The sequence below is a fragment of the Accipiter gentilis genome, chromosome 6 (genome assembly GCF_929443795.1).
Source record: "Accipiter gentilis chromosome 6, bAccGen1.1, whole genome shotgun sequence".
Taxonomy (NCBI): Eukaryota; Metazoa; Chordata; class Aves; order Accipitriformes; family Accipitridae; genus Astur; species Astur gentilis.
In genome coordinates this window covers 27,141,537-27,169,071 of record NC_064885.1, presented here as the reverse complement: position 1 = coordinate 27,169,071, position 27,535 = coordinate 27,141,537, and the positions used below count along the sequence as shown (strand labels likewise).

The following is a 27,535-nucleotide window of genomic DNA, read 5'->3' as shown; positions in this document are numbered from 1 at the left end:
AAGCAAAATCTATTTTGTAATCAAAATATCAGATAGCAAAAGAAATCCAGGAAAAGAAAAAAGTTTCAGAGATAAATAAATAAATAAATAAAACCAGGAAAGGAGAGAGGAGGAAAACAATGAGACAGGATTTTACAGTAAAGAGATAGTGAGAGTGAATATTCAAGATACGTGGCAAAGAGAATTAAATAAGCCAAAATAATGTATTAAAAAATAGCAGAAACTTGTTGGAAAAACAGAACATAATGTGAGACTAAAATTACAGATGCTAGCAAAGTCCTGGACATAAGTGCTGTTTCTTTATTTCAGTGAGTCACAAAAGTAAAATCTATGGTACAAAATATTTCACTAATCTCAAATTGTCAGTTTGATTATTGTGTCCCAGAGACACAAAGAGTTCTAAGTGATTTAACAAATAAAGTATGTAGTAAGCCTATACCAGAAATGTAAATCAACCCAGGTTTTACAACTACCATATGCTACATGTAAAGAGCCACACTTGGAATACAATACTTTGTCCTAAAAAATGAAATATGATTCTTCATTTCTAATCAGAGATTATGTAACATGTATCAAAATATTATTTAATAAGATAAAATGAGATTTTTATTCTGCAAGAAAACCTGTTCTTTAACTAGAATAGTTTTTATTGCAAAAACAGTTGCAAAATATTTTAACAGAAATCTTTTAATATGTTAAACAATTAGTAACTAATAGGTTTTTTTTCAGATGGTAGAAAATGTTGCCAGTTCGGTACTTGGAAAGCGTGTTTTTGTTAACTGGCCACACCTTGAAGAAGCCAGAGTTGTCGCTGTGTCAGATGGAGAAACTAAGTAAGAGACATTTCATAGATAGTTGTCATCTTTATTGTTTTATTAAAAATAAGTTTCTTAGGCTGTACAAAAGTTTTGGTTTTATTGTAGTACTTGCTAACAGCAAATTAGTCCAGATCTATCAAAGGCTGCTTGGTGGAAGAACCTTTTTTTAACATTGTTCTGAGGTTTGGTTATCTCTGAACTAGTCCTTCAGTATTTTGCTATAGACATAGATGTTTGGGAGAGCTCATTCTTAACTTTTGAGGGGAGAATGCATGGACAGAAATCCATGCAGAATAATGTAAAAGAGAACATTTCTATACCGTCTTCCTTTCAGCACATGCACTGCTATTTTTTATTAAAAAAATATGCTGTGCAGCCTGTTGTGGAAGGGGTAGAGAATACGATGATGCAAGTTTTCCATGTCCTTAACGAGTAATTTCTAACTAATTTAAGTTTTGCTCACAGTTGATTATGTCTAATTAATCCTATTTGTTTAAATTTGTACCGGTCATAATTATTCTCAAGGTTTTATTTGGAAGAACCACATGGCACCCAGAAGCTTTACATGGGAAATGCAGTGCCCCCAACTAAAGTGGCATATGTTGGAGATAAGGAACAAAGCATGTGGTTAAAAGAAGTTCAAGGCATTTCAGAGCAGTAAGTAACTTTGAAAATTAAAGTGTAACTTTGCATTTTATAGCTTAGCTATGTGTTGTTGCTGTATTACAGACCTAAGTAGCAGAGAAGAGCTGCTGCATACTTGATGATAAAGGTTAATGAGTATGCTGGAATTTAAAAAAAAAACCCAACATAAATGAGCTTACATTGAAATTTCAGAAAATGTGGAGTTACTCCCTAGGTATTTAAAGTTAGATGCTATTATGAAAGAATTCTCAAATGAATGAGTTTCAGTATTTACTCTCCCATTCAATTTTCTGTTCTGGTCTTAGTAATCTTCAATTGTAGGAAGTATATGGAATGGAGTCATATAGTATCAAGTTACAGCTTCAATAGTTTAGCATTGTTAAATTTGAATACAGCTGTTGCTGTTCGAGAGTGTGGGTGCCTAGTGGAACACAACTGAGTTACAGTACCTTGCCATTTTGTTATCTGTCATTTGAGTTAACTGCCTTAATTACCCCTAATTCTTCCCACTGTAAAGGTAAAATGTGTTTAATTTAATGCACTTAGCTATGTAGTGATGGCCATGTGACAATGGATAAGCAATTGGTTAAGCTGCTTGTTCTGGGTTATTTTTTATAAAACAGGAAGCAAACTATTAGAATCCTTTTGTTAAGAGGGGTTTTTTTGTTGTTGTTGTTTTGTTTTTTTATTTCAAGAATTTAATACCACCCTCTTGGTTCAGTTCTGTTCATTGTAATCAAAATAAATGTTCTGCTTTGTATTCAGCTACCAGAGAAGGAAAGGAATAATTATTCATGAAACATCGATAGTTGTATATGCTCAGTTGCTCACTGGTAATAGATATCAACTAAACCAAAATGGAGAAGTTTATTTGGAGAAGCAGTGGTCAAAACAAGCTCTTCCTTTTGTTTACCAAACTGTTGTCAAGGTAAATATACAAGTGCAATATCTTCTTGCACATAGCTCCTTACTCCTTTGGGGCAGGCAGGTGCGCGGAGGAAAGAGTGTATGCTCCTTTAAAACAAAAGAATGACAAAAATAAGCATATTAAATTAATGTAATTTATTGTATAAAAAAATGTAACGTGCTTAGGCAAGTATTTTGTCACATTTTGGGACCCTGTTGCACAGTTTAGAGATCTTACTGAAAAAAATGGCTTTTGTCATCTTTTTACTGATACTTTGAATGAAGTACAGAGTGGTGCTCTACGAGGTAGCATAGTCGCTTGTGTAACAGCATTTGTAATACAGCATTAATTTCTTTGCCTTTGAATTATTTCAGACTCAGATAATGTTTTAGAATGAGCGTCTATTTATATGAACTTTTTAAATTATTCTGCTAGAACTGAATGATATTTAACATCGTCAATTTTGTCTTTTTCATTTAGGATATCAAAGCCTTTGACTGTCGTTTTTCAAACATCAGAACATTGGATGACTTGTTTCCTCCTGGAAGTACAGCCTTTATGCTGGGATCTCCTTACTATGGCTGCATGGGAGAAGTTAGTTGCAATAATTATTGTTTTTATTTTCACCCTACGTTTCTTTATTTGCAAGCCTAAAATAATCTAGATATGTTGTGTGGCAGTAGTGGTCATTTGATAGCTAAAATTTTAAATCAAAGATGTTTAGTCAGATGGAGGAGGAGCTGGTTCTGCTTTCCCTATCACTGTTGCTGGCGTAACAGGAAAAAGGTAGCATAGCTTGAATGCAGGATTATTTTTATTAATTATTTGGGATAATTTGCAATACGTAGAGTTGCCATTTTGGACCATTTTCAGTCATGGATTCCTTTGATTTAATGCTGTTTGATTGCCTCTATGAGGAAGCACTGTACAGGTCAAGGCAAGATGATGAATCCCAAAGCTTCTCTGTGCCTACTGCAGCAAAATTTTTTATAAAGTAGACTACAAGGTCTAGTATCCAAAGACTGCTGGTTTTAAATAACTCTTTTAATGTGTTGTGTTTCTCTCCAAGGTTCAAGATTCACGTGATGTGATTACAGAAGGTAGAATTCGTGTAGTTTTCAATATTCCATGTGAACCCCAGCTTGATCCTTTAATACAGAACCAGCATGTAAGTGCTTCTGATTTTCTAGTAAAAGCGCAAACAATGTGTCAAATGTATTTTGCAATGGTAAATGTCTTTAAGGGATGCTTCCATATTATTCATTTGCCCTTTGTATAAAAATCCTTATCTTTCAGGAATTGCCAGTGTTTTTTCATTTGTTTGTTTGTTTGTTTTAAAGAAATATTCTGTGAAATACAATCCTGCATATATTTTGGCCAGCCGTCTTGGAGTAAGTGGATATCTTGTCTCCCGCTTTACAGGGAGTATCTTCATTGGAAGAGGATCAAAGAAAAAGTAAGTTCTCTTTGTGAAATTTGACTGTAGGGAAGCTTCTAAGTTCTAATACAACTCTACAGATTTTCTGCTATGTTGAAGTCCTGTTCTTATCAAATGTATAACTGTATTGTGATGTGAAGCTTTCTTTAAAGCATATTTGCTGTAAACTAAATTCATATGCAGTGTTTTTCTCTCCTATCATAAACTTCTTTTTAATTTCTGTTTACTTGAGAGTTGTTCTGTTGGCTTTAGTATTGTAGAAAGACATAATTTGCCCTTTCTGGTTAACTGTTTGCATAATTGAAGCAGGAGTTTGAACTGACTTTGCCACACTGGGAATAAAAGGTGGAATTGGGATCTAATTTCATTGTACTTATCGGTACTGCTAGTATAAACAGATAATAATTGTATCTGTAATTTTTTTTAAGAACTCATTAAGACTAAAACTGCTTAAAATAGATAAGGGAGGCAATCCCTATAGTTCTCTGAATGTCAGAACTGTGGTTTCCTAGGACAGCTCAGTAAAGAAGTGGTTGATGCAGGAGCATCTTCTTGTGATTTAACATGTACAATTTTTTCCCCACTGATTGTTCAGGGACATCCTTCTACATTTTGGTAAATGCCAGGTAGATTGTGGTTGATTAGATCTCAATTAAGGAAGAAGGGTAAAATATTCCCTACCCTCCTTTGCAATAAGGTATTGGCATGCATGTGGACAGCTACCGTAGCACAGCTTACGTCCTGTAAGATCTACAACTGTTGCGATGTTAACAAGTAAATAATACAATGAATTGAATTTTTCTGTGGTTTGAGGCTGAGGATGTACGTTTATGTGGTTTTTAATGTATGAACACACACACGCATATATATATTACTGCAAGTTAATAAACTTTTTCTTATTTCCAGTCCTCATGGAGATCACAAAGCAAATGTGGGGCTAAACCTGAAGTTCAATAAGAAAAATGAAGAAGTTCCTGGCTATACTAAGAAAGTTGGAAATGAATGGATGTATTCTTCTGCAGTGGAACAACTACTTGCTGAGTATTTAGAACGGTAAATACTGATATGAACTTCATCCAAGTTATCCACCTTTGTATCAGTCTTTGGATTTTGTCCTGTGTACACAGATCTTCTAAGAACTGATGAGTTTGCTTTTGGAGATTGCTTGATGGAATTTCTTTTATTCCAATATTCTCCTTCCAACAGTACCTCCTTCCAAGGAGAAGCATATTTTGGATAGAGTAATCTTGTCAGCAGCTTACCCTTGATAAATGAATAGTATGACACTAAATTAAGTAAATAATAATCTTTCTGGGCTCCATAAATTTTGAAGCCCATCAAAGTTTGTTTTGACGAGGCTTTTTTGTGGTCTATGCTGATGTGAAACTAAATTTATCTTCCATTTATTAATTTTTTAGGGTCCCTGAACTATTTAATTATATAGCCAAGAATAGCCAGGAAGATATCTTCTATGAAGATGACATTTGGCCTGGAGAGGATGAGAATGGGTAAGCCATGTTTTTTTTCTTTTTTTCTTTTTTTCTTTTTTCTTTTTTCTTTTTTCTTTTTTTCTTTTTTTCTTTTTTCTTTTTTTCTTTTTTTCTTTTTTTCTTTTTTCTTTTTTCTTTTTTCTTTTTTCTTTTTTCTTTTTTCTTTTTTCTTTTTTCTTTTTTCTTTTTTCTTTTTTCTTTTTTCTTTTTTCTTTTTTTCTTTTTTTCTTTTTTTCTTTTTTCTTTTTTCTTTTTTCTTTTTTTCTTTTTTCTTTTTTCTTTTTTCTTTTTTCTATTTTCTATTTTCTATTTTCTATTTTCTATTTTCTTTTTTCTATTTTCTTTTCACCTTTTTTCTTTTCACCTATTTTCTTTTCACCTATTTTCTTTTCACCTATTTTCTTTTCACCTTTTTTCTTTTCACCTTTTTTCTTTTCACCTTTTTTCTTTTCACCTTTTTTCTTTTCACCTTTTTTCTTTTCACCTTTTTTCTTTTCACCTTTTTTCTTTTCACCTTTTTTCTTTTTTTTCTTTTTTTTCTTTTTTTCTTTTTTCTTTTTTTCTTTTTTTCTTTTTTTTCTTTTTTTTCTTTTTTTTCTTTTTTTTCTTTTTTTTCTTTTTTTTCTTTTTTTTCTTTTTTTTCTTTTTTTTCTTTTTTTTTTGTCTAGAATAAGTATAGTAAAGCCTGACAACATTGTGGAACCGATGGTGATCGTATAGCGGCTGCTATATAACTGAAACCTTGCTGTTCCTTGAGCAGCATGATTGTTCAGTGATGACTCTGAAAAAATTATCAGAATGTTGTGCATTCGAGTTGTGGAATCCAAGTCTCCATCAGACTTATCTCAAGTCCAACAAATGAGAAATCTAATTTTCGACAGCTACTTCATAATTTTTGCTTTTAAAATAACTTTCAGGAAGCATAGTTATGAATAGTCACAAAGTCACCAAAAGATAATTTTTTGAAAATAAGCAATAATTATTTTAATTGTTTAAGATCACTTTGAATTTGAAAATTAACATGTACAGAATTTAGAGTACTTTGCACATTTTTAGTATACATTCAGTCAGTTTCATGGGAGACAAGGAGCAACCTTGGTTCCAGATACAGTATAGTAACATTAAAAAAGCTTTTATTATTAGCTAGTAAGTCCTATTCACGGGCTCAAGTTGGTAAGTCTGCATGATGCTGCATTCTGCAGTACTCCTACCAGGTGAATATACCATTCTGGGACTCTTCTGTTATAGTAATCTCAGGTTTGTGCTCTGTTTTACCAGAGGCATGCCCTGAAGTTCTTTCTTACTGTGTTGTGAGAAACAGCTGGTCACAGAACCTTAAATCACAGCTGGACATGGTTAATTGGTTGGATGCAAACATAATTTACTGACTACTTTCTAACAATTTGGTGTTTTTTCTGAGACAAAACTTCAGGTTATAGTTTTGAAACAGTATCTCATGATTCAGTTAGATTTTTATTTTTTTTAACCCCCTATTGTAAACTTACACAGGACTCTTAAATTCTGTTACTTTATTAATGTATACAAGCATTGTGCCTATATCGTAATACTTGACTGATTAAATCAGGGAATGTGGTAAAATGCTTAGTTTATGCAGTTAAATATTTTAACTCATGTTGTTTTTTATTTAGAGCTGAGAAAGTTCAAGAAATTGTTGCCTGGTTAAAGGCACATCCTGTGTCTGCTTTGTCTCGCTCGTCTTGTGACTTGCAAATTTTGGATGCAGCCATTGTTGAGAAAATTGAAGAAGAAATAGAGAAATGCAAGGTATGTAGCTTGACGACATTGTGAGCAAGGGTGCTCATTATTTTCCAAGTTCTTGAATTAGAATAAGATGGTTGAAGATTACTTGCCATTCCAAACAAAAAGAATATAGAATGTAATGCAAGATCTGAATTTGTAATGTGAATTGTCCCAGAAATTCAGAAGAGCTCATTATTTATCTTTCTAATTGACTCACTCTTTGAGGCTATTCAGCAGCATTAGCCATACTCTGAACTCTGCCTTTTGGTGATTTCAGAAAGGAACAGGTGTCAGTTTATATCTGAAGTGCTGTTTCTAAGTGCAATCTCAGCTGTTCTTCCCTTGCAGTTTCTGTTTGGTCTGAGGAAAATTAGAAGGTTGTTTTCTGAAGGCCACAGATCAAAAAAGGGGCCAAGAAAGTTACAAAAGCAAAAGCTAAAGGCAGAGCCATGTGAAATAATGGGCTGATTTCTTTGAAATTATCTGCAAGGACATGTTAATAAAATTGGTGTGAATTGAGGAATTAGCCAAACGATGCAAAAGCTCTGGTAAGAAATCAGTCATGTTTTAAAAACTGGATGTAGTCATCCTAAAGACTTCATTAAAGCTGTATACCTTTATCGAAAAGAAACAAAAGAATTCTACGTTATCTTTTCAGGTGTTTTATTGTACCTGAAATCCAGTGTTGGTTCCTACACTAGTTTGTAATGACTTTCTGTTCCTTTCCTTTAGCAGAGAAAGAGCAACAAGAAGGTGCGAGTAACTGTGAAACCCCATTTGCTGTACAGAGTAAGTGATATGAAAAGGTTTTTTTTAAAAAGTTAAGTTGTCCAGGTCATGCTTATTTTACCTAAGCTTACCAACTTTCAGAGAGTGGAATTTTATGGCAGTATTGATGGAACAAAAAGTTTCATGATGCCTTCTAGAAAATTAATTTGAGAACGGTAGTCTGTCTAAAAGGAGAGAATTTCTACTAACTACAAACTCCGTGATGTATTATACTGACTTTCATTTCTTTTCCACCTTCTGTCCTTCATGCTTCTACAGTTCTTATTGGCTGTATGATGAAGGCAAAATAAAATGTACTTCCCATTTGTCTCTTCTGCCCTGTTCTGCTTTTCGTTCAGTTCTTGACATAGGACCAACTGCTCATCTTGCCTGGTATTCCACAGATACCAGTGTTACTGATGCAGGCAGATTACACTTGATGGTTTTATTTTGTCTAAATTGATCCCCTTGGTGTGCCTTGGATCATGTACAGCACTGCTGTTTCTCAGGCAGAAGCAGTGAGTGAGAGTTACAGGAAAAAAAATGAGTTTGCTTTGTGTCTGGGGAGGGAAGATTCTATGTTCTTAAACAATTTTTTTGTTCCAAAAAGTTTGTTTTATAGTGTGGTTTCAGATATTGTTATAAATGCATTTTGATTGTAATCCCTTTTTTTTTTTTTTTTTTGCAAACATTAACACAGTCTTTTGGTTATTGTCAGCCATTAGAACAACAGAATGGGGTTGTTCCAGATCGAGATGCAGAGTATAGGCTGTTTGACCGTGTTGTCAATGTGAGAGAGAACTTTTCAGTTCCAGTTGGTCTTCGAGGTACCATTATAGGAATTAAAGGAGGTAATATTTTCTTCATAACTGTAGCATTATAGCTGATAACAGCTCAGCTAGTGATGTGAAAGCAGGCTTCAGAAAAGTGCTTTGTATAATGGTTGTGAATGCACAGAAATTTCTCACCTATGAAGCATATGCAACTTGAAGCCACTGATGACATACTTCCTGTTTTGAATTAAACCTACAGTATTCTCTTTTAATTTCATGTGTTGCACAGCTGTACTTTGAATAAGAAATTACTTACCCTTTGTTCCTTCTTAATATGAAGAAGGCAGAGAGATCAATGAGAGAGAACACAGGCTGCAAAAAAGTAACAATGAAGTTAAGAGAAGTAGAGATAAAAACAAGTATTAGCCTTAATACTTACATTGAACATAAAGTTTTATCAAATATGATTTGTCTCAAATTGTTTTATTTGGAATTTGGTTTTTACTGATTATTTTATTTGGAATTTGGTTTTTACTGTGTGATACTCTATTTCTGTTAAATGGCATGGATTTATACCTTCTTTGACAAGATTATCCATAAATATTTCAGGTAAACAAAAGGATTTACCAAATCACATTGGGTGTAGCATGTGAGATCTATTTTCTTATCTGGCATTTAAGTAATTGCTCTCTCATTCAGTTTGCATCCAAAAGAATCTTGAATAGACTAGACTTGAGTGCAGCTTTTTAAAGAGGTTTTATTTTCTCCATAATGATTATATACTAGCATGCAAGAAGGTAATGTTAAAGCTGTTCGTTTCCAACTGCCTGAATGGAAAGATGGCTTGCATCTCTTTTTCTGGCAGTTTCTGGCAACTGTGACATACTGCTCTAAATTGCAGTTCTGTTAATGCAGGTTGATAAGTTGTTATGCATGGTACATTTCTGTTGAAAATGTATCTAAAAGGGCAGCCATATATGACTTCGAGAAGCATTTCCAAATTGCCCTTAATGAAATTACTCATTTAAGGAGTAAGGATTTTTTTTGTTGCTAATTAGTTGGGTTTTGGTCTTTTCATTATTTATTGCATAACTAATGTAGATATGTGCATAATTTAGGTGAAAACAGCTACTGTTACACATATAGGATGACATTTTACTTTGTTTCGTATAGCCAGTAGAGAAACAGATGTGCTCTTCGAAGTTTTGTTTGATGAAGAATTCCTTGGAGGCCTAACTATAAGGTTTGTACAGGGAGTTTCATAGTCATTTCGTGCAATTGGTATAGATGGCATGAAATTGTTGCCTTTGGTTTGGTTGAGTATTTTTAATGCCTCTTTTTAGAACTTTGTTTCTCAACAGTGTTGGTCAGGTTTTATTTCTTTTGTGTTTCTTTTTTCTTTTTGAGTAGGGATAATTTTTACGAAGTATAATGTATTTTGGAAATGCTCTTTAGGCTTTTTTGTGTATTTAGAAGCTTCTGATTTGTAGAAAGCAAGTATGAACCAGCAGAATAAAGCACTAGTTCCAAATGTTTTTCTAAAACAAATATGTAGAAAACAGGTTATTTCAGTATGTCTTTAACATATAGAGTAAAAAATAGTCAGTAATCATATGTTCCTCTGAAGAAGGGTCTCTGAACTATCAATAATTGATACTTAGGCACTAAATTCTAACCACCGTTAAAAACCTAAACTGTTCTTCAGGAGATGAAGGCATGGTTAATACTTTTGTTTTAAACAGTGTGATAACTCTTCTGTATTTAAGTGTGTAAACTTCTAAGTGCACTAAATTACCAAGCAGGCTTCATTTTACTATTGTTTTTAGATAAATTAAGTTTTTTAAGACAGAAATTAGAGGAGAATCTTACCTATTCTCTATTCAGCAAGCATAACACAATCTAGTCCTTTGCGAGAGCATGTCCTGTGACACAGATAATCTCCAGTATTCAGAATCATAAAGGAAGATATAAAACTGACTAAATGCCAATTAACTTCAATTTATAATTCTGCTACTGGCTTCAGTTTTCATCTCAGAAAAAGAAAATATTTTTTCCTGGTTCATAATTTTTTACAGAAATGTTTACTACAGAGCTATGCTGTAACAATTCACTCATTTTTAAAATTTCTTTGAGCTCAGCACTGAAAGGTACAATATAAAGTCAGAGTAGTAGTAATTACTGTTGTTTTCTGGTTTTGACAGCCAGAAGCCAAAGGGGGGAGCACAGTTGGATTAACATTGTGTGTAATGTTACTAGATTTCAATGTTGGATACAGTTTTCAGCCTCTGCTATTCAAACTTGAGTCATTATCTTTTGGCACAGAGGCAACAGTGTTGTTAAATTGGATACATTGAAATGTCAACATTTAAACTACATGAAACAGCTATATAATTTGCTTTTCTTAAGGTGCTCACCTGCCAGAGGTTATCGTCTGCCATCAAGTGCCTTAATTAACCTGTCTCATGGTAGTCGGTCAGAAATGGGAAATCAAAAACTGATGGCCATAGTTAAACCTCAGCCAGCTGTTAATAACTACAATTCATATACATCTGACCTGTCATCTGTATGCCCACAAAAAGTGCATCTGGGAGGCCTCAACCATTCTCCTCGCTCCCTTTTTGTTCCTACTCAAGTAAGACTTTTCTTTCATTTGTACAAAAATGTTTTTCCCTAGAAGCTGAATTATGACCATGGTTGCTATCTTCATTGGTACAAAGAAAATTTAATTTTTATGTCAGTATATTAGAAGTAGGATAATCCTTATCTTAGAGAAATGAGTTAATCCAATAATGAAAGGGACCAAAAGTTCCTTATTGATAGTTTTGCTTTGAGTAGCTCCAGTTGCATTTCCAAGAGACAAATATTTAGTTTGGAGCAGTGACACCACATTTGGTGTCAGCAAACAGTTTGTTGGGGCAGATATGCAATTATTTCCTTAAAGCTCTGTTCCAAGTACCGCTTCCTGTAGGCCAAGTTTGTCCATGCTCAGAAAGAGAACATACAATTTCCTGGTCAATTTTGCTTCTTGGTTATGATTTAATTTGTTTGAAAATACAGTAAAGGAGGAAAAATTACAGGTGAATTGGGATTCTCATTGGTTTAATTAAACTTTATTTTTTACTAAGTGACCTCTTTAAAGAAAATTAGCTTCATGGGTAACTTCATGTTGCTATAGGTGTGTCTGAGAATTGTCTCATGTTTTCTAAGTCTGTACAAGACAAACTACTTTCCAAAACAAAATTTAAGGCAGTGAAACACTTATGATTTATTTTTTTTTTCCCCCCAATGATTTAGCAACTGAATGGAAGACAGCATTACAATCTCAGGGCTGAAAATCAGGGTAACTCTAACTCACCCCAGAAAGGATCATTTTTGAGTGGCAATCAGAAAAATAAAGTGAGTGTTCTGATTCATTTAGTATTGGACCCAAATGTCTCAATATTTATTTTGGCCCCCTATTTAGAGTGGGTATCCTTTTCTCATCATTAACAGATAACTTTGTTTTGGTACATCAGATGTTTTAGTCCAGATACAGATTGGAGCAGAACTTGTCCCAATTCTTGAATGAGTATAATATCCTGTGTTATCCTTGTTTAGATTCTAGATTCTCAGAAGTGGTTTTTTACGTAGCTGGGCTTCAGTTCTGTGGTAGCATGCCTGTAGTATTATGAAACAGTTGAGGCTGATTGATAAGTCTTTACAAAATAAGGCATTAATAATAAAATTTAAGAATACTACCAGTATGAGAGCATGCTTTTGAAACCATTTTGAATTATTATTTGAGTTTAATTATACTTGATGATCTTTCCCATGTTCATAACTTCAGTTAATAACAAAACAAAAACAATCTTAAAAGAAACTAAGCTCATTTCAGTTTAATAGTAATTCTTAGGAAGAGTTGTTATATAGATACAACCCACCACAATAGCCTATTTCATAAATTAGATACCTGCGAGTTCTACTAGTGTCAGTATGAAAACTTCTGTCATCTGAGCACTGTTAAATTTGGACCTTACGATTTTCAGAATGTCTTTGTATATGATTAGCTGTTCAAAAGTTGAGTTTATAGCTGCTGAGTTTATTGGGGGTATTGTTTCTTGTTTTGTCAGGCACAGAGTAAGCAAGGTGATGAATTCTGCAGCATATGGCAATCATTGCAGAATTCTGGGAAGTCTCACCACATTCAGCAAAACATGCATGAGAAGGTTAGTATAGAAACTTTAAACAGATCTCTGGGTTCACAATATGAAGGTATTTCATTTTATACATCAGTTCGTTACATCATAAAACTTTCTAGGTAATGTTACAAATAAATCCTCTGGATGAAAGTATTGTCACACAGGGTATGCATAGTTCTGGAAAGAGGTAATCGTACAGGACTACTATGTATATGATGGATACACAGTTTTCTGGCTAAGGTTTGATGTTTGAAATCCTAGGGTGCAGTTCTACCTCAGGAAATCAAGCTGGGAACTGGGAATCAGTTCTATAAGCCAGGATTCAATGACAGCAGCTTTAAAGGTCAGCAAAGAAAACAGGAGCCATATAAAAAATGTAAGTACTATAATTATAAACTTTGTTTAGGAGAACTACTTGCTTTATCTGATCTTCATTGAAATTATTATTTTGTAGTTTTTTGTAGTTATTGACAGAAAATAGTTTATTGTAGTTATATAAACACTATGTTGCACTTATTGTCAAATAATGTCCCTGGTGTGCATATTAGGTTATTTCACACTTAATCCTGAACCTTTTAATCAAGCTGTTCTGCACTATGTTGACTTTCCACCCATCTGATATAAAAACAAAACAAAAAAAACCCCACAGCTTAGCTTTGAAAATTTGCTTGTGATCATATTGTAGAATATAAAATTAGATATATTATTGCATATACTTCACTTTATTTTATCCAACAAGAAAAGCATACACCAAAAGACCTATAAAGTATGAATTAAACATCTGATGCAACCATTCAAATTCATGCAACTCTGTGTACTTGTATGGAATATTTAATTTTTTTGAGTCTTGATTATTATTATGGTTTTTAAGAGCATTTCAAAAGAATGCATTCTTTTGTAGTTAAAGAAGATTCCAAAGTTACAAGAGGTGAAAGTCAGCCACATAATAAAATATCAAACAAACAGGTAATTTCTTCTGTACTGAGTACATGTCCTCTTTTCTTTTCATTTTACTCTGATCTGATTCATTATTTTACAGATTTCTCTTTAACTGGCATCTTAGTTGATTCTTTTACTAGGTAAATTTTATTTTGGAATATAGTTTTTTTTCTCTAGAGATTTTACAGACAGAAAATGAGACAAAGTGCATAAGATGTATAATGATGATACCAAATGATTTTCCTATTCCCCTCAGACTCTAAAAGCTATGCTGTAATGGGAAAACACAAATGCTAGGTTTTCAGTAAGTTGAAATCCTCTAAGTATATTAGCTTGTGAAAGCTATTTGCAGATACATTTCTAATACAATTGTGTTATAATGAGTAATGGAGTATGAGTACTCAATGATAAATGCTGCAGTTTGTTTCAGAATTTTGCAGGTGTGAATAAGTACAATGTCAAACTTTTGAAGAGGAATGAAAGTCCCAACATGCCTGTAATTCAGAAGGCTGCAGTTGATGGTCCTTCTACAGGTGGAAAGGTAGGATCCTAAGTAGTTGGTTTTCTTGTGCTCTTTGAATAACTTCAGTTTCCAGTGCATTTTGTTCCAACTATTCCTCATCACTCGTGTGCAAATTTATGTTTATAGCAGATGCAAGAGAAACCTGCATAACCTTGATCATTCTTTAAATCAATTCCCTATTGGTCAATACTTGCATCTTTTTAGTATGCAAAACTTGATGTAGTCTGGATATCTGTTCACACTCTGAGCAGACATGACTGTGATCTGCCCAAACTAAGAGAAAAAAATCCTGAATGAGCATAAAATTAATCTCAAACTAATATACCCTTCCTCTTGCATCTGTTAAGTTGATGTACCTTTTTTTTTTTTCATTTGTTTTAAGAAGGACAATGAACTTGAAGGCCTTCTTGCTTCTTTAAAAATTTCCAAAGAAAATGAAGTGCAGACTTATTCCAAGGAAGCAAGAGCTACAAATGAAGAACATCTGTCACCACAATCATTTGCTATGGTCTGTATACTGCAGGAATCCTTACATTGCAGTTTAGCATCTGCTATCTTGGTATCAATGCTTCTATTTAAAGAAACTCCATGAAACCTCATACTGCCTTTTTAAACATATTGATGAGCTTCTAATTAGATATTCTCAAAGAAAATTAACACACACATTTGTTTATGCTGTGATGCTGTTAACTGTACTTTGATAAAACGTAACGGATAGGAAAACAAATATTCAGATTATGTTACCGATTGTGATATTCAGAGTTAAGTAAGAAGGTAGTGTTATCTGAATGCTATCATGTCCTTGAATGGTTTGTTTTGTTTTTAAAGAAAGGAACACAGATGCTCAAAGAGATTTTGAAGATAGATGGCTCTGACCTGGAAACAAGGAATGAAGTGAAATCCCAAGTTAATGATGTTCCTGCTCCCCCTAGTAGACAGGATTGCCATGGAGCTGCCTTGCAATACAGACAAACAAAAAGAATGGGTATGTTTACACAACAGCTCATAGTTCAGAGCTTCACCTTGTAGTGACATTTTAGAACATAGCTAACAGTATAGTACTGATTTTCAAAATATAGTAATAAAATATCCGTCTTTTTCAGTTCTACTTCTTTTTTCACATCTAAAAATCTCTTTATGTATAGTCTTCTGGTTTTTGTTAATCAGATGAAAATACCAGAAGAAAATCAAATGTGCTTTTTTTTCTGCTAATAACAAAGTTGCTGTCCTTTCAGTGCAGGAAATATTTATGATACAGCTTTTTGGTGTGGGTTTTTTTCTTTTTCTTTTTTTTTTTTTTTTTTTGTCAGCTGCTTATATGAACAAGCCTCATAGCACTGGAAGTCCTCAGAACACAGCACCACTGGAAACTGGAGGTCACCCTTTCACTTGCCCACAGCCTGCACTGTCTACTGTTTCTGAACTTTCTCGTATTTGTTCTCTTGTTGGAATGTCGCAACCAGATTTCTCTTTCCTAAAAACACCACAGGTAAAAAGCTTTTTCTGCAAAAGTTAAAGTTCTCAACTTTGTTTCAACTGTTCTATATTAAACATTTGGACTGAGCACTGAAATCCGTCTAAAAATAAACCTTAGCTCCTTTTGTTGTCTTTTTTCAAAACAAACAAACAAGTCCTCTGTTTCTATTTCACAGTTTGTTTGTCAGCAATACAAATTCCCTCAAAAATCTTATCTCATTTTTCTAGACCATGACAGTTTGTCACATAAAATTATCAAATGGTTTGTTGGTTCATGGACCGCAGTGTCATTCTGAAGCTGAAGCAAAGGAGAAAGCTGCGCTTTTTGCTTTACAGCGTTTGGTGAGGATGCAAAGAGTTTTTTAAAATCTTTGTCTCTATTGCATTGTGTCTGTTTGTAATCCTCCATTTCCTTCTTCATAGAGTTCTATAGGAGTAAACTTCCCTTTGCCTCCACCTCCACCAGTGTTTCCAAATTATCAGCCACTGGGAGTTCCTGTGCCACCTGGATCTATTCCTCCAGTATTTGCACAACCCCCTGGTAAGTATTTGACTAGTACACATTTCAAATATTGTCATGATATGCTGTAATTGTAATAGTTCTTTATATTAAAATGAATGCCTTCCAGAAAGCCCCATTTTTGGTCTTTGTATATGTAGTTGTATGTCTGAACTGCTTTGAAAACAGTTCATGAACCTCTTCTCATCAATATGCAGATTAATTCAATACAAAGAATCACTTCTCTCCCAATTATTTCTTTTCCTCAAGAATGTATTTGTCCATTCAGTCTTCGTTGTTTGTTTGGTTTTTTCCTTCAGAACAATAGTAGTTAGTTCAAACCTGATAGTCCCAGTCCAGAATTCGTAAGAAGTATCTTCCTTGATTTTCTACGTGGATTTTTTTTTCCCCTCTATAGTTAATGGTTATCCATGCATTAGTATTTTTATTGGTTTATAACCAACTTTCACTGAAGTGATGCATCACAATCCTGTTGTACACTGCCAAACATTAGCTTGGTGAGTAACCCCCCCAAAATTGGTAGAAATACTGGTGGGGTTTCTGGTTCCTGTCTATTTTGTATTCTACTAAAGCTCACTTTCACAGCTAGTAATTAATGAGCCAGCACCATTGTAGCATCCTAGCAACCCATACAGCAGCTGCTACATCTCTTTTCACCAGGATTTCTATATTGTTGACTTGTTTCAAAAGGATGGCCTAAAGTTGCAACTTTCTACTAATACATCACTCAGCTAAGGATGCAAAGATCCTAAGGCAGTGCACTCTGAAATACAGGTGCCATGACTTAGTGCTCTTAACTGCTGTCATCTAGGTGTAATTCTGTAAAAGCAGAACTGTTTAGGATGGTTTTTCTAATAAATAAATACTTAAGTATTTTCAAGTAAATAGGAAGAATATGAGGCTTTATTGGAAAGAGAAACAGCATGCAGACAAATGTAGTTGGGGTACTTTCAGGGTCTTGGGGAGTTGGTATCTTCTTTTTCAGGAAAGCAAGCTAAAAGTTACTTATTTTCACAGCTAATATAATGCCTCCATCATCTCACATGTTTGGTCCAGTGTCCTGGGGAACTCCAGTGCCTAAACATTATTATCCTGGCTCCTATCCAGGAAATGTGTCTCTTGCAGGAACTATACCAGTTGGTTCTCACAACCAGTTTATACCTCTGCAGGTAAGATTGGCAGGTTTGTCTTAATATTCTAATTTTGTAAAAAATATGTCTAGATGATGAATGCAACACCGCCCCCACTGTGAAGCACTCTTTAGTATTAGAAAACTATTGTAAAAAATTGTATGCATGTTTTCTAAAAGTGGAATATTTTCAGTTTCTTGAGAATGCATTCTGTTAAATAATATTTATTTAATTTAAAGGTAACTAAAAAAAGGGCTGCTAGCAAGAAAAACTTTGAGCTCAAGGAGTTTCAGAGTTCCCCTCAAGCTGCACCACTAAAGAATGAACAGCCAGTGTCTTCTGACCACATTCAGCAAGATAGTTCTTCAGCTTCTTTAAAATCTCCTCAAGCTGCTCAATCCACTGTTTCATTTCAAGACAATGTGGCTACTCCAAGCGTTCCTCATAACAAATCAACACCAAACACTTCCAGCAAGCGAAAGCCAAGAAAGCTGGCAGTCAATTTTGGCGCACCAAAATCTTCAGAATAAATATGGTAGCTAGGTGTATTTTATCTTTAACTCTTCCCCCACTGTTATGTTCTCTCATTTAAAAAAATCAGAAAGCTCTATTAAAAAGACCAGCCACTTTAAGTATAATATAGAATGAAATACATTTTATTTGCTATGATTTTCAGGTTGTTATGAAAACTATAAAAATTATGTTAAAACTTAATTATTTTGACTTAAATTAGGAAAAGCCAGGAAATGCTGAGTTAAGGTTACCATGCCATCCATTGTGCCTAGGTTTCTAAACAGTGGCTTACAGACTATACCAGGTAAGCAGCAATAACAGTGGCAACCTTAATTCAGAATTGCCGTGCTTTTTGGGAGGGATGTGGAGCGGTAATAAGTTGGGCATCTTAACATTGCTTAGTACAACATTCCGTATTCTAGCTTATTTTTAAATAGTGTAGTAAGAGAGAAAGGAAAAATTATTTAAATGCAGCTTTTACATTGGCTCTTCAGGTCCTTCTGAGTTGATCAGTGTGACTAAAACCAATCTATGGTGAAACTGTCAAATTCACTCTAACTATGAACTGCTAGGTTTTATACCAGAGGGTAACAACTTTACAATTTTCAAAATGTAGGTATTAATGCATCTCTAGTATTAGAGCAGCAAAAAGTGGTTTCTGATGCAGAATCTGTTCCAGGAGATTAATTTATAGGATATATTGAATAAAAAAATACATTTGCAAAGTAGACACCTCTTTGGTAATGTTTAATTTTTTAAATATAGCTGCATTATCAATTTCATTTTTTTTCTGATGATAAAATAACATACATATCTACTGCAGATCTGCATAGCCTCCTAAAATGCTAGTGTTACCCTGATTTTTTTCTAAATTATAAAAATGGCCAGAGTTTAAAGATGTCCACTTGTGTAGTATGGCTGTCAAAGTTATGTTTAGAGTCCATTTCTCCTTGTAATAGTCTGCACCCTGAAACCTTCTCTGTGGTAGGTTATTTTTTGTTGCTAGTGACTTTTAATATTTTTTTTTTGGTTTTGTGATAGAAGTTCTGTGTAGCAAAATGAAATTACCAGAAACTGCTGTTATTGGTTCCATAAGAATATTCAGACAAAAAGTTGACTTGTATTTTTGGAGGGAGCTATGTTGTAAAAGAAGTAACACCATCGTTCTTAGTTCATATAGGAAAAAAAGAAGGCTCAAAAGTCCCTGTACTATTTTTAACCCACAGGTACTGTTCTTTTTTACTTTAATAAGAAATCTTCAGTCTAAGAGAAACTTTGAAGCCTCAGTTGGTGCTGTTTACTGATGTTGATTAAATTTCATTTTTCTTCTTTATTCTAATCTGTTCTAGAAAAAATACTTCTCCTCTAAGGCCCAGGAAGCTTAGAAATAAAGCATACTTTAGTGATTAATTTTGTTGCCTCCAAACAGGTTTTTGTGTTGGATCTGCAACTCTGTAGACTTTTTCAGTTCCTTTACCTTGTTCTTTGCCTCCCTTTCTTGGTGTAGTACCAAGTTTCACATTATTACCATGTTATAGGATTTTTTATATTGATTTCTCCAAAACAGTTGTTGCCTCAGCAGTATTTGTAAAATAGCAGCAAGCCCTTTACAAGGATCACAGAGTCTTGTAGAATAGTCTATATACAGTCTTAAAATACATTGATTTTTTTGTTCTCTTTGTAGCAATCTAGTCTAAAGAGGGTTTGAAGCCATATTCTGTGAAGGGGAAGTTGTATGTTGGTGATTTATTGTCATTAGCAACATGAGACTGACACAATGCTGACACACCAGTATTTTAGAAGTGTTTATGTGAAATCCAGTTATGAGACAGATGTTAGTCCCCCATATCCCATATGAATAATCTGATCATCAGAGAAAAGATCTGTTTAGAAGTTCCTGTGATGGAGATGAGACTTTGTTATAGTCTTGTATCACGGAATTTTGACATATCTGGATAGCCAATTTATGCAGATTTTTTAGAAACAAAGTTACGAAGGACACTATACTCTTAACATCAGTAAACATGGCAATTTTTATTACTAATTACTTCAGACGAAGACTTCCTCTTCCTCTCTTGGTAGAATTGCTATATTTAATATATATAGCTGGTTAGACACTTTATTCTGTAGCTGCTGCATATTGTATTAGTCCCTGGTTTTTAGTTTAAGTATATTCTATGATACTGACTGCCTGGTGCCCAGTTAATTACAGTTTTACATGTCCTGGTAGATGTGACATCTGCATTGACCTATGCCATGTCCCATATGATTTCAGTTTTATATTTTAACAAGGTGATTATGTTTAATTCATACAGATATAAATTTAAGCATTTGTTTTTCTCATAGATATAAAGTATTTTGTACGCACTGGAGTTTTTCATTAGATCTTATACAGAGCAGTATTTTACTAAAAATCCAAAAGGGAAGACTTTTATGTGCGCATTTTTGTAGTTTCTGATTTTTTTAAAATAACTTTTCATTGTTTATCTGCCAAGTGAAATGTTTTAAATTTGCATATGAATGGATACAGAATGTATTTTTTGTGCTGTTTAGTGTTAAGTGTGCATTTGCAGATTTTTAGCATGTAGTTGCACAAAGGACTGTGCAAAGATATTTTAAAATATGAATATATGATACACTGAAGGAAAAACATTCATAAAAGTTAAATGCTATATAAAACTTTAATGCAATAGAATAATTTTATAAATTGTGTCTGTGTCTGCTTGGATTAAATATTGAAACAAGAAACATTACTTATTTTCACTGTTTTATTTCCAAATACTATATGGGAACTTCTGTATGCTCCAAACCAAAATTTTAAGATAGAAATTAAATCTTATGAAGCCCAATTTCTGTGATTCTCTGAAGCAGCAACTGCCCACCTCTGAGCTGTTTCTTGATAGCTTTCAATTACTACTCATTTAAAGATACGAAGTTTGTTTAAAAAGCTGTTGGTCACTTTGCAGTTAACAGCATTTAACTAGATACTGATCTTCCCAAATGTCTGTGGCTTCTGTCACCTATTTGATTTAAAAAAAAAAAAAAAAAAAAAAAAAAGGTATAGAAAAGGCAATAAGATTACTTTCCAGCAAGTTCAGTCCCAGTGGTTCTTAACAAGGTACAAAATCAGTTGATGGCTGAAAAACAGGAGGAGCCATGGGTACCTGGAAATATTTGACACCCTTTTTCCTGTACCTGGAGCAAAACATTGTGCTGAGATTTTTGCTGGAGTAGAGTAAGAATAGTTACCTCATTTGTAACAAGGCTGCTGAAACATAATGACAAACTGCACTAAAAATGGTATAATGTGTTTGAATTTCTTTAAGAGACAAATGGCAAGTTACATTTCATAATTAGATTTCCTCATCCCCAATAATAGCAGTTTTTTTAAGTTAAAAATTGCCAAATTAATGTAACTAGATTTTACCCTTATCTTAGAGAGGGTGAATAAACTTATTCACCTTTGTAGTGTGTATATATACCATGTGTTGAGTTTTGTTCTCTTTGACCAGTTATCTCTAAGATTATGTTCAAACTCTTATGTGTTCCATTTTAAAGCATAATGAACACTGTAGTCATGCCAGTTAATTCTTAGTATCTTTGGTTGTGAGTTATGAACTTTGTTAGGATCTGTCTTTTGCCAACTGCAGCACCAGCTTTTCATGTAGAGAGATGTTATTTTCCTTTTTGTAGATTGTGTGAATTAGCTTGATTAAAGCAACTAGCGTAAAGAATGGAGTACACTCCTAACATGACCAGCTGCTGCAACTTTGTGTAACAAAATTGTGTATAGATCAATGGTCTGGTTGGTATATACATTCAGTCATATTACTCAACATGAAGATACCAAAATGCAATCTTGCATTTCTTAAGCTGTCTTCAAATTATTAGTTAATGGACTTTGAAGTATTGCAGTTATCCTGCATGGCAAGTTCTGCCTCGTTACTCTTCCCATCTCAATATATAGCACTAAAGAAAATTAAATTAATTAAAGGGGTAACTTTAAAATATATCAGTTTGTGCATAATAAGTCTTGCATGGACACTCCCATTCAAAAATTACGTGACTTTTGTTCAATTTAGTTTAGTTCATCTGAATTACTATATAGATGACCCCTGAGAGTGAGGAATCTCAAAGAAGGAATGGTTACTTACATTAAAAGATTTTTTAATTCTTTTTATTTGAGATGTGATCTCCATATGTATTCCATAATCAGCCTTCCTTACTACTGAGAGACAGTTATGTTCTTCTCTTTCTGTCTCTGGAAAGGGGACACAGTGACACCAAGGGCATAAGGGCAGTCTGAATACACACTCTTGGCCAAAAGAATCCAAATTCAGGTGCATGAGGACCCATGAATATTGAGACTGTAACTGATAGATATTTCGAAGAATCGGATATCATGAGGTAAGTAGCTGTTGTTTATTAACAAAAGAATCCATGGTTCCAACAAGAGTTCTTATTGCTGCTGATTTTTGACGGGGTGTTTACTCTTATTTTTCTGTAATTTACAAATTTCCTGTTTCATCTTCTGCTTTGAAAGACAATACAAACCAAAGAGAATAGAAGGAGTCGCAATGCCATCAAGTGCAAACAGTAAACCTGATTCCTTTTTTTTTTATTTTTGAAAGGACAGAGAAATCATTTTCCATTAAAACTTAGTTACTGTTTTTTCTGGTAACACTTGTGTCAGTAAGCGTTACTGCATCAGCATTGCTTTATGGAAGTTGATAATCACCCTTAGTCCTGCATTTTGTGTAATTGCAAGAAAAATAAAGGCTGGCAATCAAAAGCACAGCAAATACATTTTGGCAAGTAACAATAGCAATAAAATTCAAAGTCTGCAACTTCTAGCATGTTGAGGGTATGGGATGAAGCAAGAACTGTGCTACCAGTGCAAGGAAGTGATCTATTTCAGAGTAACCTATGCATGTTTCAGATTTAGCACTAATTGGGATAGAATGTGACATTTACTACTCGCTCCTGATGTCTTCCAGTACTTAGCATTTCTTTGAAACAGCTGAAATGCTCTGTCAGTCATTGAAACTTAACTCAGCAGGGTAAATTGAGAGCAGTGTAAGCTGCTTTCTTTTTTAATTCTTTTTTAATTTTTTTTTTGTTTTTTGTCAGTAATTAGGTCTTATTGAAACAATAGTTCTTAAGTGCTTTTTTTATCCCTTTAGCTTCTAGTATAACCATTCTCTTGTTCTTCTACTTAAGCTTCATTGATGGCCATTTTCCTCTCTGTATTTTTAGATATTTTTTTCCCTGTGAGCCATCCATAGTTCTGTCATTTTTAGTCCACATCATAATTCCTTAAGAGACATCCAGAGGGTGATGGACATTATCTTGTATATACACATTGCACATCTCCAAATGTAGCTATTACTGAGGATGGTTTAAAAGCATGGGCAAATAATGAAACATTAACAGAATAAGTACACGCTTTCATTTCACGTGCTTTGGTAGATAAATTCTTGCCTTAAAACTTGATTGGTTTTGGACTAAAGTCCACCTCATTCTCTGTTGAAGGTTACTTCTGTCACAGAGCTGGCAGAAAGGAAGGACTGTTTGTGCCTCAGGAACAATGCAAAATCTCATGTACGTGGACGCAGTTTGCACAGTGTGCGATTCTCTAGTGAAAATGCTGGCTTAACCAGTCTCTTATTACTTGTTCCCACTGGATTGTGCCAAACTGTTTGTATCACCACGTTATGAACCATATCAAGGAATTAATCTGATTGAAACTCTTTCCCCCATGTTATTTTTCAGCCTGATAGTTCACCGTGGAGCCGCAAGAACAGCTGTGTTGGTACAACAGTTCGCAGTGTGAGGGCGGGATGATTTAGCAAGAGTGGAACTGCTTAAGAAACATCCCATCGCTGCCTAAAACTAAAATCACCCAGGAAGCTAACATGCTAGATTAACTGCTGTCATTGTATGTGGTTCTGTCTGTTGGACTTCAAGGAGAGTGGTAAATTCTGGCAGGAAGAACTGCTGAGAATGATCATGTGGTAAATTATTGCAGCAAAATTTGCCAAAAGCTCATCACTTTCATTTTGGGCTGTCTGTTCAGGCAAGGCTTAATGAATGACGTATGTGGGCTGCACCAACCAATGGAGCAACAGAAATTAGTGGGCTCTTTCTTAAATACAAACTAAGGACCCTGAGGTCAATGCTTTCATAATGTTAAAACTTGTTAGAATGGTAGAGCTAAGGAAGTGGGTAAAATATTAAATAAGAGTTTGATGAGGCAGTAGAAGGGTAGATGCATCTTGGCAAAATACAGCTAAGAAAGGGAAGTTAAATAAAAAAGCAGGGATTACAAGTTTTGGGTCTTGCTCTACTAGATTCCAGTAACTGGAATCCTGTTGGCACTGCCAGTGGCAAGTTAGATTAATTCTGGAAGCCTGGGGTGAGTGAAGAGGCTCCTTATGTGTATCAGTTGCACAACAGAAATGCACCTGAGAATACCTTTATTTAAAAGAAAAAATAAGTTACCTGTTCCAAATACAGTTTAATTAATAGTTTGGAAATTTTAGTTAATAATATGGTCCTAGAAAATGTCAAGATCATGTTTTCTTTCTAGTAATTAGGTCTGATGGATCTGTAGCGCTCCTGTCTCTCAAGGCCTATTTGAACCTGGGTAACGGGGGCAAAGCCCTCTTGCTTGGCATCCTCTGAAGTGTACTTGTGGCTGACTGAAAGATGCTGAGCATGATGATGTTGCTTACAAATATGCTATGTAAATTATTCATGGTGGGTGTTTTGCCATCGCTGCCAGCGATGGAGGATCTTCTTGTCCCTGATGTTCTGCCATTTGGTTGGTTTTACTTAATAACTCTTTCCTTTGCTACAGCATTGGACAGGTCCCTGTAGTGTCTCCACTCCTTCATTTGGTTTGATATTCCAGTAAAAGAAAAGACCAGTCACGCTTTCCAGAGACCAAAGAAACTGACGATTTCAGCAGAGGAGATGCAGAAGTACATAGCTGCTGCGGGAATTGGTATGTGACCCCAGGTGTATGAATTCTCCGTCTTCTGAACAATGGAAATGGCACCTGCATGCTCTCAGACAGGAAGACTGGGGTGGTGGTAGAGGTTACGCAGGCTTGTTATCAGCGTTGCAGCGCAGTATGAAAGGAGGGTGTCCGTACATCTTCATTTCAAATTGGATGTTTCTTGTCTGTGCTAACAGGAACTTGGGGTTTTTACCCATGCTGGCGATAAGATTTTTCTCTGAGGGTTCACAGAGGGTTTGCATAGACAAAGAGTGCCTGTGTGGGAATTATATTATTTATGACAAAGTAAATCTGGCTAATGCCAGATAAGTCCTGTATGGACAAGCTGTGCCTGTCTGAAAACCTGTTGCCTCCTTTATTGCATTGTTTTTATCACATCACAAACAGAACAATAATATAAAATTTGTATTTCGTAAGCCTCTCATAATTGAGCAATTCTAACACATGCTATATAACTGAGTGTGGTGGATTAACCCTTGCTGGAGGCCAGGTGCCCACCAAAGCTGCTCTATCACTCCCCTCCTCAGCTAGACAGGGGAAAGAAAATGTACCAAAAGGCTCGTGAGTCAAGATAAAGACAGGGAGAGATCACTCAACCAGTTTCTGTCACAGGCAAAACAGATTCAGCTTAGGGAAAATTAACTTAATTCATTGGCAATCAAACCAGAGTAGGGTAATGAGAAATAAAACAAAATCTTAAAACACCTTCCCCCCATGCCTCCATTCTTCCTGGGCACAGCTTCACACCCGAATTCTCTACCTATTCCCAGCAGCGGTGCAGGGGAACGGGGAATGGGCTTGGGGTCAGTTCATCACACGTCGTCTCTGCCGCTTCATCCTCCTGAGGGGCAGGACTCATCACTCTTCCCCAGTTCCAGCGTGGGGTCCCTCCCACGGGAGACAGTCCTCCACGAACTTCTCCAGTGTGGGTCCTTCCCATGGGCTGCAGTTCTTCATGAACTGCTCCAGCGTGTGTCCCTTCCATGGGGTGCAGTCCTTCAGGCACAGACTGCTCCAGCATGGGCTCCTCTCTCCATGGGGCTGCAGATCCTGCCAGGAGCCTGCTCCAGCACAGGCTTCCCACGGGGTCACAGCCTCCTTTGGGCATCCCCCTGCTCTGGCGTGGGGTCTTCTCCGGGCTGCAGGTGGAGATCTGCTCCACCGTGGACCTCCTTGGGCTGGAGGGGGACAGCCTGCCTCACCGTGGTCTTCCCCATGGGCTGCAGGGGAATCTCTGCTCCGGTGCCTGGAGCATCTCTCCTCCTCCTTCTTCATGACCTTGGTGTCTGCAGGGTTGTTTCTCTCACATGTTCTCACTCCTCTCTCTGGCTGCAGTTTCTGTGCCTGCTGCAACTTTTTTTTTTCGCCTTCTTAAATCTGTTATCCCAGTGGTGCGCGCTACCACCATTGCTGATGGGCTCGGCCTTGGCCAGCGGTGGGTCTGTTTTGGAATCAGCTGGCATTGGCTCTGTCAGACACAGGGGAAGCTTCCAGCAGCTTCTTACAGAAGTCACCCCTGTAACCCTCCTGCTACCGAAACCTTGCCACGCAAACCCAATACACTGAGATTACATGTGGATTGCAGCTATGCAAGTTGGTTCATGTTATCTTTCCAACATGTATATGGTGTTCATTTTCAAGATGCATCTAAGTTCTTGTTAACATGTTAAACAGAGTTTAAAAGTTTTGCATGAAGAAATCTGCTTATGGTCACTTCCATGCAATACAGTGAATCAGAGGGATATGGTTTTGTTACATTAAGAGCTTGTAAAAGAAAAAAGTAACCTGTACCTCCATTTTCTTTTTGAAGTTTTGCTTTATCTTGCAGTGAGATGGGCCCCACTTGTGTTGATGCTGTGAAAACATGAAAGATGTCTAGATGCATTTTCCCAGTTTTACTTAAGGCTTCTTAGTTTTTGAATGTTTGGAGAAGTTTTAGCCCTTTATACCAGTTACACATGTTGAATCTTAATTGAGGGAGCTTTCTTCAGGAGTTCTAAGTAACTATTATTTACAGAAACTAACAGAACAATTAAATTAGTTTGAAGAAAAATAGTCTTAATCGGATATGAAGTACTTGATACCTTTCTCTGACATATATGTATTAGCTGTATGTCAAGAGATTATAATTTGTCAAGTTATAGTCAAAGAGAATATAAAAGTCAAAGAGATGATGATTTTTCAATGAGTCGTTCCTTAGGGAGGAGAGGTAAAGCAGCCATTCCTTTGCTTTCTCTTTCATGTGCCTTCAGCTCTCTGTGAGCCAAACCTTTGTCCCAGTGACCTCTACCAACTGCCCCGGTGAGGTAGGGAGCCTCTCCGTAAGGCGCTTTCCCAGTCATTAGTATTCCTGCTTTAAAGGTCCAGTAACATCAGACTGTTATCCCACATAATAACCTTTTGTTGTTCATAGTGCAACTTTTTTTAAGAGGGGCCAAACAGGCGTGCAAGGGGAAAATATGTTCTATATATTTTTTGCTTGTGCTTTTCCTGCTCTAATTAAATGAGGAGTTGAAACCAATTGATGAAATCTTCTAATTAAATTGGGGTTAAAACTAAATTCTACTGATTCTAGTTCAGGGTTGAGTATCCTGTATTTTACTGCTTAACTGAGAATTTTTCTGATGTTGTCTGT

The 27,535-nt window shown here is 35.3% G+C and overlaps 1 protein-coding gene across 12 annotated transcripts in view; it reads left to right on the top strand.

The window, feature by feature from the left end:
• Positions 1-26,280, top strand: part of XRN1 (5'-3' exoribonuclease 1) — a 43,052-nt gene extending 16,772 nt beyond the window's left edge. For 2 of the 12 annotated variants that reach the window (XR_007506244.1, XR_007506246.1), the window contains 27 exons: positions 730-833; positions 1,344-1,475; positions 2,229-2,391; positions 2,851-2,964; positions 3,440-3,538; positions 3,711-3,826; positions 4,715-4,861; positions 5,227-5,316; positions 6,948-7,083; positions 7,792-7,848; positions 8,546-8,678; positions 9,774-9,843; positions 11,007-11,232; positions 11,895-11,996; positions 12,710-12,805; positions 13,040-13,154; positions 13,680-13,744; positions 14,148-14,258; positions 14,623-14,748; positions 15,069-15,225; positions 15,551-15,729; positions 15,945-16,058; positions 16,140-16,257; positions 17,254-17,405; positions 17,606-17,901; positions 22,149-22,286; positions 23,652-26,278. Coding sequence is in view for 2 of the 12 variants with exons in the window: in XM_049801897.1 (XP_049657854.1) it covers positions 730-833; positions 1,344-1,475; positions 2,229-2,391; positions 2,851-2,964; positions 3,440-3,538; positions 3,711-3,826; positions 4,715-4,861; positions 5,227-5,316; positions 6,948-7,083; positions 7,792-7,848; positions 8,546-8,678; positions 9,774-9,843; positions 11,007-11,232; positions 11,895-11,996; positions 12,710-12,805; positions 13,040-13,154; positions 13,680-13,744; positions 14,148-14,258; positions 14,623-14,748; positions 15,069-15,225; positions 15,551-15,729; positions 15,945-16,058; positions 16,140-16,257; positions 17,254-17,405; positions 17,606-17,896 (3,213 nt within the window). In the remaining 10 variants the exon portion in view is untranslated. Of the gene's footprint in view, positions 1-729; positions 834-1,343; positions 1,476-2,228; positions 2,392-2,850; positions 2,965-3,439; positions 3,539-3,710; positions 3,827-4,714; positions 4,862-5,226; positions 5,317-6,947; positions 7,084-7,791; positions 7,849-8,545; positions 8,679-9,773; positions 9,844-11,006; positions 11,233-11,894; positions 11,997-12,709; positions 12,806-13,039; positions 13,155-13,679; positions 13,745-14,147; positions 14,259-14,622; positions 14,749-15,068; positions 15,226-15,550; positions 15,730-15,944; positions 16,059-16,139; positions 16,258-17,253; positions 17,406-17,605; positions 20,966-22,118; positions 22,287-23,651 lie in introns of those variants that run through there. The other 10 variants (XR_007506240.1, XR_007506242.1, XR_007506241.1 and 7 more) reach the window with 10 other exon arrangements.
• The last annotated feature ends 1,255 nt before the right edge of the window (positions 26,281-27,535 follow it).